This window comes from Mesoplodon bidens (assembly GCF_964165515.1).
Source record: "Mesoplodon bidens genome assembly, chromosome: 1".
In the NCBI taxonomy this organism is placed as follows: domain Eukaryota; kingdom Metazoa; phylum Chordata; class Mammalia; order Artiodactyla; family Ziphiidae; genus Mesoplodon; species Mesoplodon bidens.
The window spans coordinates 181,222,364-181,240,994 of record NC_138176.1 but is presented as its reverse complement, the minus strand read 5'-3'; the positions used below and the strand labels follow the sequence as shown (position 1 = coordinate 181,240,994).

Sequence of the window (18,631 nt, the reverse complement as noted above, 5' to 3'; positions counted from 1 at the left end):
ACAAATGAACTTATTTACAAAACAGAAATAGACTCACAGACACAGAAAACAAACTTACAGTTACCAAAGTGGAAAAGTGGGGGAGGGATAAATTAGGAGTTTGGGGTTAACAGATACACACTACTATATATAAAATAGGTAAACAACAAGGACCTCCTGTATAGCACAAGAACTATATTCAATATCTTGTAATAACCTATAATGGAAAAGAATCTGAAAAGGGAAATATATGCATATATATATATCTTAATCACTTTGCTATACACCTAAAACATTGTAAATTAACTATACTTCAACTGAAAATAAAAAAGAAAAAGGAAGAATAACTAGAGTCTGAGTCAGGACCAAAACAATTCTCCTTTGAGTTAAAGTTATTGCCTAAAGTTCTTGAACTTTTAAGACATTTATTTTGACTGGCTATATTCTGTATACTACAGCTTACTAGAAAATTAATAAACAAATATATTAGGATTATCTTATCTAGTCATAAGGCTTTTATTATGAAGCTCAAATGATATAGAAGTTGTAAAAAGACATCAAAGGAATTCAGAGATCAAGGAAGAAAAGGACCATGTTTATTCATATTTGCTACCACTAGTATGAATAAGCATTTTTTGTTACTGTTGCCACCAGTGACATTAGGGAAGAATTAATGCCACAGAGTCCCTATGGGTGAATATTTTTTGGTCATAAGGAAAACAGACATTATGGAAGAGACTCTTAGTAGGACTAAGACTGGCCCCAGCTACAATAGTGTCTATTAACGTAGAGACATCTAGGAATACCTTGGATCCCTAATGGCTCCTGATCCATCATGAATTAGATACAGATGATGGGGATTATTATGAGGATGACAATGAAGATGAGGACAATCACGATAGTTTTTAACACATATTGAGTGCTTACTATGTGTTGGGCACTTTTTCAAGGATTTTACACAAATTAACTCATTTAATCTTCTCAATAACCTTATCCTACCTCATACTATAATCATCTCCATTTCATAGGTGAGAACACTAATGCACAAAGAAGATAAGTAGCTTATCTAAAACCAGAAAGAAAATAACAATGAGTGTTGGCCCAACTGGTAAAAATAAGCAGTTGCCCAGTTTTATGTATTCTGGGCATTAGACTGCATTGAAAATTGTTAGTGCCCTATATAAATCATGATCTTCAGAAAAGAAGTTTCTCATACACTTTCCTCCTTTATAAATCGCATTCTGTATAGTCCTCAGGGGTCTTAAAGACAGGCTTTATATCATTATATTGGAGTCACTTTACCTAAAAACGCTTTGAATACAACAGGAACTTAATGCAAGTTGGTAGAATAAACACTTTGTATCTAAACTCTCCTAAAAGAATTGTGAGATATCTGTATAAGAATGGATTCTGTATGGTATTAAGGAGTGTGCTAATTTCATTCTTTTACATGTAGCTGTCCAGTTTTCCCAGCACCACTTATTGAAGAGGCTGTCTTTTCTCCATTGTATATTCTTGCCTCCCTTATCAAAAATAAGGTGACCATATGTGTCCATCGACAGATGAATGGATAAAGAAGATGTGACACATATATACAATGGAATATTACTCAGCCATAAAACAAAACGAAATTGAGTTATTTGTAGAGAGGTGGATGGACCTAGAGTTTGTCATACAGAGTGAGGTAAGTCAGAAAGAGAAAAACAAATACTGTATGCTAACACATATATATGGAATCTTAAAAAAAAAGGTGGGGGTTCTGAAGAACCTAGGGGCAGGACAGGAATAAAGACGCAGACGTAGAGAATGGACTTGAGGACACAGGGAGGGGGATGGGTAAGTGAGAGTGGCATGGACATATATACATTACCAAATGTAAAATAAATAGCTAGTGGGAAGCAGCTACATAGCACAGGGAGGTCAGCTCGGTGCTTTGTGACCACCTAGAGGGGTGGGATGGGGTGGGCGGGAGGGAGATGCAAGAGGGAGGAGATATTGTATATATATAGCTGATTCACTTTGTTATAAAGCAGAAACTAACACACCATTGTAAAGCAATTTTACTCCAATAAAGATGTTTAAAAAAATGAATTATATTGGTTTCTACTAATTCCATTGGCACATATGTTTTACAGAATCTATATAATCTTGTGGTTCAGTGTGTAACTGAATTATTGTGTCAAAACATGCTCAAAATCAGTACAAGAATTATTTAAAATGCAAGCTGACTACTCTGGTATAAATATAATTTTAATAATATAAAAAATTGTTATAACTTAAGATGATGTGTCTACCTATAGAGGCCCACAGCATTATATTAATACTGTAAATCTGAAAACCATCCTATGCCTTTTTATGAATAGAATAATATCACTTACAAGATTTATTACTTTTCAGGGGAATGACACGCTGGGGAGAATTTGATGATCTTTACCGTATTAGTGATTTGGACAGGACTCAGATTCCAGTGTCTGGAGCAACAGATTCCCAGGAAGGTCAGTATCAAAATCTTATTAATGAGGAGACTTTTTTAAACTAATACAAAGCATGAATCCTACATGTTTTTCTGAAATTCAACATTTTATATACCGTTACTTATTAAACCCTTATTTTATATTAAAAAATATATTTTAGGAACATACTAACTTAAGTCACTACAGTGCTTATATGATGTTTAAGAACCTTACTTTGCTATATAAAAACATTATTTTTTAAATTACATCAAGTCCCTTAGATTTACTAGATTAGGGAGAACTGATGGTTTGAATAAAGTTTGTGTACATAAAATTGTTTTATATTTTCCCCAAGGATTAGGATCATTTATTATACTCAGAAGATTTCTATGTTAGACCAAGCCCTTCAGATTGAATTTTACATCTTTTGAGAAGTTGAACATTTCGGTTAATAGATATTTATATAACATTGCTTCTCAGAGGCAGATATACTGCATTCACTATATTTGATAGGGTTGTTACAAGCATTTATTTAAAAAAGAGAAACCTACTTGAACATCAAGTGAGTTCATTATCAAATTTGACAAATGAATGGAAAATGCCAGCCCCTATGACATGTGACAACAGTAATCATAATAATGATGATGTGTTAGTAATAACATTAGTATCTGTCATTTACTGAGACTCGGGCATGATATCTTACATTTTACACAGATTTTCATTTTCATGTAACATGTAGAGATCCAAGGAGAAGATGATGACTGAGGCTGGGGTGGGGTTCACATTCCTAGGATGGTGATATTACCAAACTGATTTCAGACCGAACAAGGGTATGGTGCTGGCATTATCTTCATGAATCTACCAACAACTTCCAATGTTTAGCTTAATTTTTTTTCAAAGCATTCTCAGTTCAGTCCTCTCTGCTGTCTCTATAACAACTCAGATTTTGTAACAAGCATGATGCTCCTTCCTGGATTCTCTTATTTTTGTCTTATGGCCTTTTGGCATCTTTTATATAAGGGTCCTTATAATTAGCCCTTTGACAACACTCATCTAAACATAAGGGAATCCCAATCTCTTGGCACCAAAGATACAATAAAAATACATTTTTATTTAAGCACCAGTGCTAGAGAAAGATGAAGTATCACATGCTTATACTCTAATTACAATATAATTAAAATTCCAAGGTAAAATAGAAAACAAGTGTCACCAGATGGCCCTATTCTTAAAGATCGTTGTTATTTTCTGTTTAAAAGCGTTATAGCCCATTGCTTAGCTATATAATTACTAAGTATGTAATCAAATCCACCCATGATGCAAAGAGGTGAGCAGCTAAATTATATGGGCTTATAACCTTTATTCTCCCCAGATTACTTATCTTATCACAGTAGCACTCTGAAGCTTCATGCAGATGAAGAACCTGAATCCCCATTGCTCTATAGAACCATGAGTGAAGCAACCTTGGTGAGAAAAAGGATGAAGCCTCCGATGATGGATAGAAAGGACAGACGGAAGCATAGGGCCTCTATTAACGGACACTTTTATAACCATGAAGTGAGTTACAGTTTCATCAATGTCATTTAAAAGAATGTTGTCTATTGTGCTAACAATATCACTCAATTCAATTTTTTTTTTTTTTTTTTTGCGGTACTCGGGCCTCTCACTGTTGTGGCCTCTCCTGTTGCGGAGCACAGGCTCCGGACGTGCAGGCTCAGTGGCCATGGCCCACGGGCCCAGCCGCTCCGCGGCATGTGGGATCCTCCCGGACCGGGACACGAAACTGTGTCCCCTGCATCGGCAGGCGGACTCTCAACCACTGCGCCACCAGGGAAGCCCTCAATTCAATTTATAATTTAAAAAAATAATAATGTCTTTAGATATACTACTACTATTATTATTGGGTACTCTCTATGTGTTAAGCATTAAACTGTTTTGATGGATTATCTCATTAATCACTTAAACAATCCTATGAAGCAGATACCATTATGTTCCCTACTTTATGTATGAGTTAACTGAGGTTCACAGAGGTTACACAATCCATCACTGGTCACACTGCTTTTAAGTAACAACTCTGAACCCGAACCCAGCTTCTGTCTGATGCCAGAACCCAAGTTCTTAACCAACATGATCAGTGAACCCTAAGTGGCAGGCCCTGTGATACACACTGGAAATATAAAGATGACTCAATTGATGCCTTTGCCAGCATGGAGCTCAGGGCTTGGGCAAAGAAACCAATACATCCTCAAATGGTATTAAAATATGTAAATGCTACAAAAGAGATTGGTTCAAAGCACATTCAAACATTAATATTTAAATAAAAGGAAAAAATCAGCTATAGGCTTGTTTATTCTGATCAATTAAATTTTCCAGGTCTTATACATAAACCCATAGCAGTTTTTACACAAGTGCCATTGTAGTTTATACTATTTGCATTTTGATTTTTTTCACTTAATATGTGTTAAATTTATATGTGCCTTTCTATAGTATTTATAAGACATTTAACTTGGCGGAAGGTAGGAAACACATCATGTTTTTGTAGAACTCAAATTTTTCATGTCATGTACTATAACGATCATTCATCCATTCATTTAATAAATACTTAAAAAGCACTCACTCTGTGCAAGGCACCACTCTAAGCCCTTTCATACAAAATATTGACTCATTCATCATAAGCTTTTTTTCTTTTGGGCTTTCTACATTTTTCCCTTTTTTTTTCATCCATTGGGAGAGTATCCATATGTTCCTTTGGAGACTGGTATGGAGAAATCTCCCTTGTGAATTCTCTGTTCAAATTAGACATTTTTCTGGCTCAAGAATTTCCTCCTGGCCAAAAAGTAACATTGACAGTCCCCCAAAGATATGCAACTACCAATTGTCCTGGTTTCTTCTTCTCCTCAGAATTATGCTGTATGTCATCAGCACTTGTGAGGTGATTTGTGTTAAAGTAGGCTGTGAAAGCCACATTATTCCAAATGAGCAGCTTCCAGATGGGATATGCGGGGCTAAGAATGAAATGGGCACTAAGTTGGAAGCACAGCATCATAGCTGAATGCTTGGGCGTTGCAGCCTGATGACCTGACTGCAAATTCTTGCTGAGCAAATAAAAAATTACTCAATCTCTTAGCCTTCATTCCTTCATCCTTCCTTCTTTACAAGGCTGTTGATGGGATTAAGTGGAACGAGGTGAGTTCAGTGCTTAGCATAAGTATCTGCACGAAGGAAGAACTCTGTTTACATTAGCTTTATTGATATTGATTGAAAGATCAAGTGGAACTAAAGATATTTCACACAAATATCATTCACTGCAGTATAATAACTAGCAGAAAACAAAACCCCGTAACCCAAAACACTCTATCAATGTGTATGCAATGATGGGCATCTAGGAATTTAAGTTGATATAGTTGTAAGATATGTTTTTATATCATGAAACCTCTTGATAATGCCTCCAGTATTAGAGGCTTATATTGTGATACAGTAGTCCCAAGAGAATACATTCCAAGACTCCCAGTGGATACCTGAAACTGAAGATAGTACTGAATTCTATATATACTATGTTTTTCCCTATACATACATACCTATGATAAAGTTTAATGTATAAATTAGGCAAAATAAGAGGTTAACAACAATATCTAGTAATAAGGTAGAATATTTATAAAAATATACTGTAAAAAATGTTATGTGAATGTGTTCTCTCTCTCCCTCCATCTCTCTCAAAATATCTTATTGCACTGTATTCACCTTTGTAAGGGTGTGAGATGATAAAATACCTGTGGTATAATGAAATGAAGTGAGGTGAATAACGGAGGCATGGTGATGCAGCATTAGGCTACTCTTGACCTTCTGACAGTATGTCAGAAGGGGGATCATCTGCTTCAGATGATCCTGGACCATCAAGCCATGATGACGTCGATAGTTGGCTGTCAGGAGCAGACATTGTCAATGGTTGGGGATCTTCGGCCGGATGGAGTAGGATGCTGCAAGATTTTATCATGGTACTCAGAATGGCACACAATTTAAAACGTATGAATTGTTTACTTCTGGAATTTTCCATTTAATATTTTTTCATCTCTCTCAGGATTCTATTCATTTTAAAATAGGAATAACGATCAAATAATGAGAAAAATTTTATGGTTATATGTTTCTTATGATTTTTTTATGGTGCATTACTAATCCCCAAGAGGAATGTGTCAGACTTATCTGACCATAGAAATCTTTTACCAAGTATTATCTAAAAGGCAGACTCTTGATTAGAGCAATTTGCAGGAAATATTGTTCTAGATATTCAATTAGCAACACTTTTACCTCAATCCTCAGTTGAGATATAGGCTGAACCATATGAAATTGCCAACACTGGACCATTTCTGACCAACCAAAAAGGAGTGATTTTATACAGTTCAAACTAAAACAATTTAGAGCAATTATTCCCAACCAGGAGGGAATTTTGAAATCTTAAACTACACTGAAGAATGGTGTGACTATCTAGTGAAACTGTTTTGAACATTCTCAAATGATGTTTTACCTAACTTACTCTAGAAAAAATATAAAGCTGCTTAAAAGCATACATAGTACAGTATTCAACAAAAACAAAGAAAGTAAAAATAAGAAAGCAAATTTTTAAACTGATGATCTTGGATTTTTTGTCCAAAGGAAGGCCAGGTTCAAAATATTGACTCTTGTTAGTTTGTCACGTTAAGTCCTTAAAATTATATCAATCTTTTTTTTTTCTCTTTTAGACATCAATTTTCACTCCAGCCTTTGGATCAGAAACTAAGGTCAGAATAAACAGTAATATGAGAACTGAAGAAGTAATAAAGCAAATTCTCCAAAAATTTAAGGTAATCTCTATCAGTGAACTGAGCTATAAATATCTTGTATATAATTTAACTGTAGACACATAAATGGATTTTTCTGAAATTAAATGTTCAGTTCCAAAGAATTCTTTCCTATGTATGGTTGACCCTTGAACAAAACGGGTTTGAACTGCATGGGTCCATTTATAATATAAATGGACTGTGCCTGAGAAATTACATTATCCCCAGAGAGCAGAAAAGGTTTTATATCTGAAAGTAAAAAATGAAAGTGAAGAAACATATATAATTTGGGTCTGGTTGGCTTGGAAAACATTGACAACAAAGAACTCATGTCTATTCTTTCTTTTCCATTGACAGATTGAAAATAGTGCCCGGGATTTTGCACTTTACATTATTTTTGCAACAGGAGGTAAGAAAGCTTGGTGGTTGTTCTTACATGACTCCAGTGTGTTATTGTTTTCTGCCCATAAGAAAGGCAGAAAAGAAGTTTACCTCCTTCTGTGGAAGAACGGGAGGGAGGGAAGGAAGAAGGAAGAGAGGGGGAGTGTTTTACATTATTTGTATTTCACAATTTCAGAGGAAGACACCCTAAGATTAAGGTATCCTAGAAGAGTTTACAATACAAAAGACTTTGCTTGTTGGCCAGTCATTAAATTATCTGAATGACGATCAAAGAGCACTGGATAATAGGTGGAAGGTTCCCAGGAATTGTTAGGCATTTAAGTTGACCTCTGTACTTCTTTCTTTTTCACTTTCCCTTATCATTCTAGCTCTTACTAGAGTCATCATTACATAGCATTTCTTCTTCATCTTTCTTAGCAGATTGTCTGACACATTGTGGGAGTGTTCTCTCTTCCTCAGTAGAGAAAAATGTGCAGAACTTTGTGGTGGAGGTAAAAGTTTAGCAGCAGGACATTGGAAAGAGGCTATATGTGGGGTGCTAGGAGTAGGGAGTGAAAGATTAGAGAAACCCTAAAGCAATACTAAAATGAAATATTTGAAAGCCTTAAAACTGAAAAAATTTAAATGTTAAATTATAAAAATAGCTCAGGTTATAATTTAAGTATCAGAATGTTTGAGCCAGAAATTGAATAGAATAAAATAATACATTTTGATCTGGAACAATTACAAGAAAATGAAAGCTGGATTTCCAAACACATACCAAATTAAAGTCCTTATAAATCAAAGCTTAAATATAAGAAATATATTAAATTTTTGAAAATTCTAAGAGTGTGTGTATGTGTGTGTATTCATTCTAGTTGTTTTAGAAAAGAACTAAAAGGTAGAAACATTGAACTGTATAAAAATGTATTGATAAAAGATACAAACATTATGAAGAAGGGTCACAATGAAAGCAACTGTAGACATATAAACAAAGTTTTAAAATTGATTCAACTATCAACTGCTATGGAAGAAAATCACAGAGATAGGCACCACTGAAGACGAATTGGAGCAGAAGCAGAATAACTAGAAGCAGACCCTGTGGTGTCTTTCTACCCTGCTGCCTCTGAAAAAGAGCCCAGCAAATAGTTAAAGACCCAGAGTGAGGGCAGAGACCAGAAGCAAGAAGAACTACAATCCTGCAGCCTGTGGAACAAAAAATACATTCACAGAAAGATAGACAAGATGAAAAAGCAGAGGGCTACGTACCAGATGAAGGAACAAGATAAAACCCCAGAAAAACAGCTAAATGAAGTGGAGATAGAAAACCTTCCAGAAAAAGAATTCAGAATAATGAGAGTGAAGATAATCCAGGACCTCAGAAAAAGAATGGAAGCAAAGATTGAGAAGGTGCAAAAAATGTTTAACAAAGATCTAGAAGAATTAAAGAACAAACAAACAGAGATGAACAATACAATAACTGAAATGAAAAATGCACTAGAATGAATCAATAGCAGAATAACTGAGGCAGAAAAACGGATAAGTGACCTGGAAGACACAATGGTGGAATTCACTGCTTTGGAACAGAATAAAGAAAAAAGAATGAAAAGAAATGCAGACAGCCTAAGAGACCTCTGGGACAACATTAAACCCAACAACATGTGCATTATAGGGGTCCAAGAAGGAGAAGAGAGAGAGAAAGGACCTGAGAAAATATTTGAAGAGATTATAGTTGAAAACTTCCCTAACATGGGAAAGGAAATAGCCACCCAAGTCCAGGAAACGCAGAGAGTCCCATACAGGACAAACCCAAGGAGAAACATGCTGAGACACATAGTAATCAAATTGGCAAAAATTATTGGCAAAGAAAAATTATTGAAGGCAGCAAGGGAAAAATGACAAAAAACATACAAGGGAACTCCCATAAGGTTAACAACTGATTTCTCAGCAGAAACTCTACAAGCCAGAAGGGAGTGGCATGATATACTTAAAGTGATGAATGGGAAGAACCTACAACCAAGATTACCCAGCAAGGATCTCATTCAGGTATGATGGAGAAAGCAAAAGCTTTACAGACAAGCAAAACCTAAGAGAATTCAGCACCACCAAACCAGCTCTACAACAAATGCTAAAGGAACTTCTCTAAGTGGGAAACACAAGAGAAGAAAAGAACCTACAAAAACAAACCCAAAACAATAAAGAAAATGGTAATAGGAACATACATATTGATAATTACCTTAAATGTGAAAGGATTAAATGCTCCAACCAAAAGACACAGGCTTGCTGAATGGACACAAAAACAAGACCCATATATATGCTGTCTACAAGAGACCCACTTCAGACCTAGGGACACATACTAACTGAAAGTGAAGGGATGGAAAAAGATATTCCATGCAAATGGAAATCAAAAGAAAGCTGGAGTAGCAATACTCATATCAGATGAAATAGACTTTAAAATAAAGAATGTTGCAAGAGACAAGGAAGGACACTACATAGTAATCAAGGGATCAATCCAAGAAGAAGATATAACAAATATAAATATATATGCACCCAACATAGGAGCACCTCAATACATAAGGCAACTACTAACAGCTCTAAAAGAGGAAATCGAGAGTAACACAGTAATACTGGGGGACTTTAACACCTCACTTACACCAATGGATGGATCATCCATACAGAAAATTAATAAGGAAACACAAGCTTTAAATGACACAATAGACCACATCGATTTAATTGATATTTATAAGACATTGCATCCAAAAACAGAAGATTACACTTTCTTTTCCAGTGCACACGGAACATTCTCTAGGATAGATCACATCTTGGGTGACAAATCAAGCCTCAGTAAATTTAACAAAACTGAAATCATACCAAGCATCTTTTCTGACCACAACACTATGAGATTAGAAATCAATTACAGGGGAAAAAATGGAAAAACACAAACAATATGTTACTAAATAACCAAGAGATCACTAAAGAAATCAAACAGGAAATCAAAAAATACCTAGAAACAAATGACAATGAAAACTCGATGATCCAAAACCTATGGGATGCAGCAAAAGCAGTTCTAAGAGGGAAGTTTATAGCTATACAAGCCTACCTCAAGAAACAAGAAAAATCTCAAATAAACAATCTAATGTTACACCTAAAGGAACTAGGGAAAGAAAAACAAACAAAACCCAGAGTTAGCAGAAGGAAAGAAATCATAAAGATCAGAGCAGAAATAAATGAAATAGAAACAAAGAAAACAATAGCAAAGGTCAATAAAACTAAAAGCTGGTTCTTTGAGAAGATAAACAAAATTGATAAACCACTAGCCAGCCTCATCAAGAAAAAGAGGGAGAGGACTCAAATCAATAAAATTAGAAACGGAAATGGAGAAGTTACAACTGACACTGCAGAAATGCAAAGCATCCTAAGAGACTACTACAAGCAACTCTATGCCAATAAAATGGACAACTTGGAAGAAATGGGCAAATTCTTAGAAAGGTATAACCTTCCAAGACTGAACCAGGAAGAAATAGAAAATATGAACAGACAAATCACAAGTAATGAAATTGAAACTGTGATTTAAAATCTTCCAACAAACAAAAGTGCAGGACCAGATGATTTCACAGGTGAATTCTATCAAACATTTAGAGAAGAGCTAACACTCATCCTTCTGAAACTATTCCAAACAATTGCAGAAGAAGGAAAACTCCCAAACTCACTCTATAAGGCCACCATCACTCTGATACCAAAACCAGACAAAGATACTATAAGAAAAGAAAATTACAGACCAATATCACTGATGAATATAGATGCAAAAATCCTCAACAAAATGTTAGCAAAGAATCCAACAACACATTAAAAGGATCATACAGCATGATCAAGTGGGATTTATTCCAGAGATGCAAGGATTCTTCAATATATGCAAATCAATCAACGTGATACACCATATTAACAAATTGAAGAATAAAAACCATATGATCATCTTAATAGATGCAGAAAAAGCTTTTGACAAAATTCGACACCGATTTATGATAAAAGCTCTCCAGAAAGTGGGCATAGAGGGAACCTACTTCAGCATAATAAAGGCCATATATGACAAACACACAGCAAACATCATTCTCAATGGTGAAAAACTGAAAGCATTTCCCCTAGGATCAGGAACAAGACAAGGATGTCCACTCTCACCACTGTTATTCAACATAGTTTTGGAAGTCCTAGCCATGGCAATCAGAGAAGAAAAAGAAATAAAAGGAATACAAATTGGAAAAGAAGAAGTAAAACTGTCACTGCACATGACATGCTACTATACACAGAGAATCCTAAAGATGCCACCAGAAAACTACTAGAGCTAATCAATGAATCTGGTAAAGTTGCAGGATACAAAATTAATGCACAGAAATCTCTTGCATTCCAATACACTAATGATGAAAAATCTGAAAGAGAAATTAAGGAAACACTCCCATGTACCACTACAACAAAAAGAATAAAATACCTAGGAATAAACTTACTTAGGGAGACAAAAGACCTGTATGCAGGAAACTATAATACACTGATGAAAGAAATTAAAGATGATACCAACAGATGGAGAGATATACCATGTTCTTGGATTGGAAGAATCAACATTGTGAAAATGACTATACTACCCAAAGCAATCTACAGATTCATTGCAATCCCTAACAAACTACCAATGACATTTTTTACAGAACTAGAACAAAAAACTCTTAAAACCCCAAATAGCCAAAGCAGTCTTGAGGGAAAAAACTGGAGCTGGAGGAATCAGAATCCCTGACTTCAGACCATACTACAAAGCTACAGTAATCAAGACAATATGGTACTGGCACAAAAACAGAAATATAGATCAATGGAACAGGATAGAAAGTCCAGAGGTAAACCCACACACCTATGGTCAACTAATCTATAACAAAGGTGGCAAGGATATACAATGGAGAAAAGACAGCCTCTTCAATAAGTGGTGCTGGGAAAACTGGACAGCTACATGTAAAAGAATGAAATTAGGGCTTCCCTAGTGGCGCAGTGGTTGAGAGTCCGCCTGCCGATGCAGAGGACACGGGTTCGTGCCCCAGTCTGGGAGGATCCCACATGCCGCGGAGCGGCTGGGCCCGTGAGCCATGGCTGCTGAGCCTGCGTGTCCGGAGCCTGTGCTCCGCAACGGGAGAGGCCACAACAGTGAGAGGCCCTTGTACTGCAAAAAAAAAAAAAAAAAAAGAATGAAATTAGAGCACTCCCTAAAAACATACACAAAAATAAACCCAAAATGCATTAAAGACCTGAATGTAAGACCAGGTACTATAAAACTCTTTGAGGAAAATATAAGCAGAACATTCTTTGACATAAATCACACCAAGATATTTTTTGATCCACCCCCTAGAGTAATGGAAATAAAAACAAAAATAAACAAGTGGGACCTAATGAAACTTCAAAGGTTTTGCACAGAAAAGGAAACCATAAACAAGACGAAAAGACAACCCTCAGAATGGGAGAAAATATTTGCAAATGAATCATTGGACAAAGGATTAATCTCCAAAATATATAAACAGCTCATGCAGCTCAATAGTGAAAAAACAAACAACCCAATCCAAAAATGGGCAGAAGACCTAAATAGACATTTCTCCATAGAAGACATACAGATGGCCAAGAAGCACATGGAATGCTGCTCAAGATCACTAATCATTAGAGAAATGCAAATCAAAACTACAATGAGGGATCACCTCACACCAGTTAGAATGAGTATCATCAGAAAATCTACAAACAAATGCTGGAGAGGGTGTGGAGAAAAGGGAACCTTCTTGCACTGTTGGTGGGAATGTGAATTGATACGGCCACTATGGAGAACAGTATGGAGGTTCCTTAAAGAACTAAGAATAGAATTACCATATGACCTAGCAATCCCACTACTGGGCATATACCCAGAGAAAACCATAATTCAAAAAGACACATGCACCCCAATTTCATTGCAGCACTATTTACAATAGCCAGGTCATGGAAGCAACCTAAATGCCCATCGACAGATGAATGGATAAAGAAGATGTGGTACATATATACAATGGAATATTACTCAGCCATAAAAAGGAACGAAATTGGGTCATTTGTAGAGACGTGGATGCATCTAGAGACTGTCATACAGAGTGAAGTAAGCCAGAAAGAGAAAAACAAATATCATATATTAAAGCATATATGTGGAACCTAGGAAATGGTACAGATGAATGGGTTTGCAGGGCAGAAATTGAGGCACAGATGTCGAGAACAAACGTATGGACACCAAGGGGGGAAAGCAGCGGGGGGTGGGAGTTGATGAATTGGGAGATTGGGATTGACGTGTATACACTGATGTGGATAAAATGGACGACTAATAAGAAAATAAATAATTTTTTTAAAAAGAAATAAAAAGATACAAGCATTATGAAGAATATCAGAAAAATATTAATACCTACAATATCAAAAAGTTCTTGCAGGGCTTCCCTGGTGGCGCAGTGTTTGAGAGTCCGCCTGCCGATGCAGGGGACACGGGTTCGTGCCCCGGTCCGGGAAGATCCCACATGCCATGGAGTGGCTGGGCCCGTGAGCCATGGCTGCTGAGCCTGCACGTCCGGAGCCTGTGCTCCGCAACAGGAGAGGCCACAACAGTGAGAGGCCCGCGTACCGCAAAAAAAAAAAAAAAAAAAATTTCTTGCGAAATGATAGTGAAAAGACAACCCAATACAAATAAAGTATGATAAAGCAATTCAAAGAATAACAAAGTAACCAGTAAATATTTTTAGGAAAGCCTTAAACTCAAGGAAATACAAGTATTAAAGGAAATGCAGAAGTTAAGGAAATGTAAACTCAATCCTTAAATTCAATGTAATATTATTATGTCTGGTGTGGATAAGGGTAAAAGCATATGTTCTTGCAATTCTGGTGAAGATCTGTCTGTCTACTTTCTTAAAATTCATTCTAGCAACATTTGTTAAAATCCACAGTATACATATCCTTTAGCCTAGCAATTCCACTGGTGAGAATCTGTTTCACAAAAATAAAAGGACTACTGACTACAGATTTATGTGCAAGACTATTTATAATGACAAAAAGCTAAAGGCCAAGTTACCCTTCATAGAGGAATGATTTAATAAGTGATTATTATGCAACCATTAAATGAAATGAGTTAGATCCATACCAGTTGAATGGAAGGAATTCTATAATATACATTTAATTAAAAATGCAAGATGCCGGGCTTCCCTGGTAGCGCAGTGGTTGAGAGTCCGCCTGCCGATGCAGGGGAAACGGGTTCGTGCCCCGGTCTGGGAGTATCCCACATGCCGCGGAGCGGCTGGGCCCGTGAGCCATGGCCGCTGGGCCTGTGTGTCCGGAGACTGTGCTCCGCAACGGGAGAGGCCACAACAGTGAGAGGCCCACATACCACAAAAAAAAAAAAAAAAAAAAAAAAAAAAAATGCAAGATGCCTATAACTGTATATAGTATGATCCCATTTTAAAAAAAGAATTATAAATCCCTATTTATATATGTAGTTTATATGATCACATGATCAGGGAGAAAGGTATGGAAAGATAAATACCAAGCCATTAACATTGATTACTTGGTTAGGGGGTTGGGGAGATACAGAAAAGACAATGGGAAGGAGAAAAAGCACAAAAGGAAAAACAAAAAACAAATTATGATTTTTAAAAATATATGTGTACAATAAAAATAGCAAGTGTGATACGACCACCTTTATGTATTTTGTGTGTGTGTGCATAAAGAGATATGTGAAGGGATGACTACAAAAAGTGAAAAGCTGCTTATCCTAGAGTTCTGGGATTCCAGGTGATTTTTACTCTCTGCCTTATTCTTTTCCTCATAATTACAGTAGTATGTATGTTATTGAGGAATAATTCAGAATAACTGACAAATATAATTGTATATATTTGTATTGTGTACAATGTGATGATTGGACATACATGTACACTGTGCAACGATTAGCAAGATCAAGATAATCAACACATCTGTCAGCTTACATAGTTAACTCTTTTTTTTCTTGGGCTAAGAATGCTTAAGATCTACTCTCAGCAACCTTCAAGTGTACATTAGATCCTCAGAAATTATTCTTCTAATAACTGAAAATTTGTACTCTTTGACCTATATAACGTCCTTTCCCCTCCCCAATATGTATGCTATTTTTAAAATCAGGGGAAAATGCTTATTTTTACTGTAAAATGTAGTTATTTCAGTTTTACCTGTGAAAATTATGTTTTCTTTTAAAATGTGTCAAAATTTCTTATACATGAAATCCAGAAGTGAAGATAATCAGAACTAAGACTTTTTTAGGGACCAGGAATAGAGAAAAGAATGGAGCTTATAGCACCTGTTTAGGTAGTAATGTGGAAAATAGATGGCTGTGTTTTTTAATACCTTTTATCTACTAAGCGCATGATCTATAACAGTGTTTCTCAAATTGTAGCACACTTCAGAATTACCTGGAGAGTTCATTTAGAACACAAATTCTCAAGCCCCTCCAGATCTGAGGACAGTCTGGGAATGCATATTTCTAATAATTATCCCAGGTGACCATGAAGCAAGGAACATTGCCCTATGATATCAAGAATGAAGCAAATTGAGGATGCAAAACCAAGTTAATACAAGATGTAAAGGTCAGAAGAGGATTCTGGTGGGTTAATGACAGGAGCTAAATTATGGGGTTCCCCATTGCTTCAGAAAAGGTAGAGGAATTAAAGCAATAAACACTGACTCTGTGGACATAGGAATGGATGTCACTTTAATTGTGGGGAAGCTGGACTTCTATGTTCTAGATCCTCTCTTGCCCTTTTTCCTGGGGTAGGTCCAGTCCAGGGGATGAGAACAGTTCTGACACTTGAAACTTTTAAAAGCCCAAGGAAACACATGATACTGTAGAAAGGACTAACTGGTCCACGTTTTTCCCTTCAGTCTACTTCAACAGAGCAGACAGGTTATTCTTTAACCATGGAAGTCAGACCATGTCACACCTCTTCTTAGATCCTCTGATGGTCTCTCTTCTGACAGTAAAGTCACAATCTTTGTGCTGGTCCCATTACCTCTTCTCTTCATCATTTAACAACCCTCCCCTCATCTCCGTGCCAGCCACCCTGTTCCCTTGCTGCTCTTTCACAGCATTAGGCATGCACTGACCTCAGAGGTGCTCTATTGATTTACTTACCCTTTTGGCACACACTTCCCCTAAATAGCTTCATGGTTCCTCTCTCATCTCCTTCAGGTCTTTGCTCAAATGTTACATCTTCAGTGAGGCCTTCCTCCACCACCCTACAATAATTGCAAACTTCTCCCCTGCACACACATATTTACACATGTGCATGCTTTCTACCCCCTCCCTTGCTTTATTTTTTCCCCTGAATACTTATCACTATATGTGACATGTCTTATTGATGTATCTTCCTTATCATCTTCTTCTCCACTAGAGTGTAACGTTCATGAGGGAAGTGATTTTAGTCTGCTTTTTTCTGTAGTGTACCCACTACAGAGAACAAGGCCTGGTACATAGCTGTAACTCAAAAAATGTTTGAGGAAGGAAGGAGGAAAGAAAATGAATGTAAAGGCACTGTGTCCTAAAATGAAATCACAGATGTGAAACTACTTCAGCAGAAAGCTAGAAGTATTTTGTGGTGGCAGTATTTGTGACTTTTGGAAATTTGAAGTTCTGGGACTATACCAAATAGGAAGTTATTTTTTTCTCATCTCATTATTATGGTTGAATGGATGAAGTCCATAGTTTAATGAAATAATAAAAAATACCCCTAATGCGAATAACAATTCTGAATATATTTTTAAGAAAAGCCAAGGATTGGACGTGGGGTGAGAGAGAAATGAAGAACTGAAGATAATTACAAAGTTTTGGATCTGAACTACTAGAAAGATAGAATTACATTAATGGAACTAGGAAAGATCAATAAATATTTGTTGAATGAATGAAAAATTGTAAAAAAATTTTTAGCAGTGTTGCATGATAAAAGGCATAAATGAGACTGAAGATTTGTCTGAACATCCAAACCAAAGGCAAAGTTGGCATTCTGAGATAGGAAGTCAAGCCCTGAAGGATAGCAAGAGAAAGAAGTCCATTTTTAGTTCATTTAAAATGTTTTAATATCAATTTACTTTTTTGAGTGAGTTCCTCCTGTTGTATGTTCTTTTTAGGTCTTTCAAAGTGAGGTGAAGAAGCAAAATGAATGGACAAATTATGTTGCTATTTTTTTCTCTAGAATGGACTCCTGACTGTAGTTGATTCTTATTTTCATTTGCAGAGCAGAGACGGCTAAAGGAAACAGACATTCCGCTACTGCATAGACTCCTACAGGGACCATCCAAAAAGAATGCTCGCATTTTCCTCATGGATAAAGATGCAGAAGAAATTAGCAGTGATGTATGGATGCCATTGCCCTGAATCTATCTTTGCCCTCTCCTCACTCAGCATCTCTCACACAAATGCTCTGCTTTTTTTTGTTTGTTTTTCTTTCAGGTGGCTCAGTATATTAACTTTCATTTTTCTCTCCTGGAATCCATCCTTCAAAGATTAAATGAAGAAGAGAAAAGAGAGATTCAAAGAACAATAACAAAGTAAGTTAAGAGCTTGCACACTGGGTGCTTCGTTCTTTAATAGGTTCAAGGCACAAAATGTGTCCAGTTGTTAATACTTTTTCTCCTTATTTCAGATTCAGTACAGAAAAGGCTATCATACTGAAATGTCTTCAAAGTAAACAGGTAATAAAAACAGAGACAACAGTTTAGCAATACAGGTCACTATTGCTAAAACACTTCAACAAAATTAGAAGGGTGTTACAACTATTTGAGTGCATAAATTCTACACTTGCATTTATACAAATATATGTGAACTTGAATCTGTAGGAAATTGAATGTGGAAAAAGCTTGTCTCTCTTTAAACTGAAGAGGTTAAGTAGGGTTCACAGTTGGACTGAAGGAACTTGAATTTAGTTTCAGTAGCTGGAATAGGCTCAGATACTATGTATTTCA

The 18,631-nt window shown here is 36.2% G+C and overlaps 1 protein-coding gene across 1 annotated transcript in view; it reads left to right on the top strand.

The window, feature by feature from the left end:
- RASSF6 (Ras association domain family member 6) overlaps window positions 1-18,388 on the top strand; it is a gene marked incomplete at its 3' end in the record, with an annotated part of 58,780 nt that extends 40,392 nt beyond the window's left edge. Inside the window, exons 5-11 of the mRNA XM_081232654.1 lie at window positions 2,377-2,474; window positions 3,802-3,986; window positions 7,166-7,267; window positions 7,601-7,652; window positions 17,905-18,023; window positions 18,120-18,217; window positions 18,313-18,388. Of these exons, the coding sequence (XP_081088780.1) occupies window positions 2,377-2,474; window positions 3,802-3,986; window positions 7,166-7,267; window positions 7,601-7,652; window positions 17,905-18,023; window positions 18,120-18,217; window positions 18,313-18,388 (730 nt within the window). The remainder of the gene's footprint in view (window positions 1-2,376; window positions 2,475-3,801; window positions 3,987-7,165; window positions 7,268-7,600; window positions 7,653-17,904; window positions 18,024-18,119; window positions 18,218-18,312) is intronic.
- Between the last annotated feature and the right edge of the window lie 243 nt (window positions 18,389-18,631).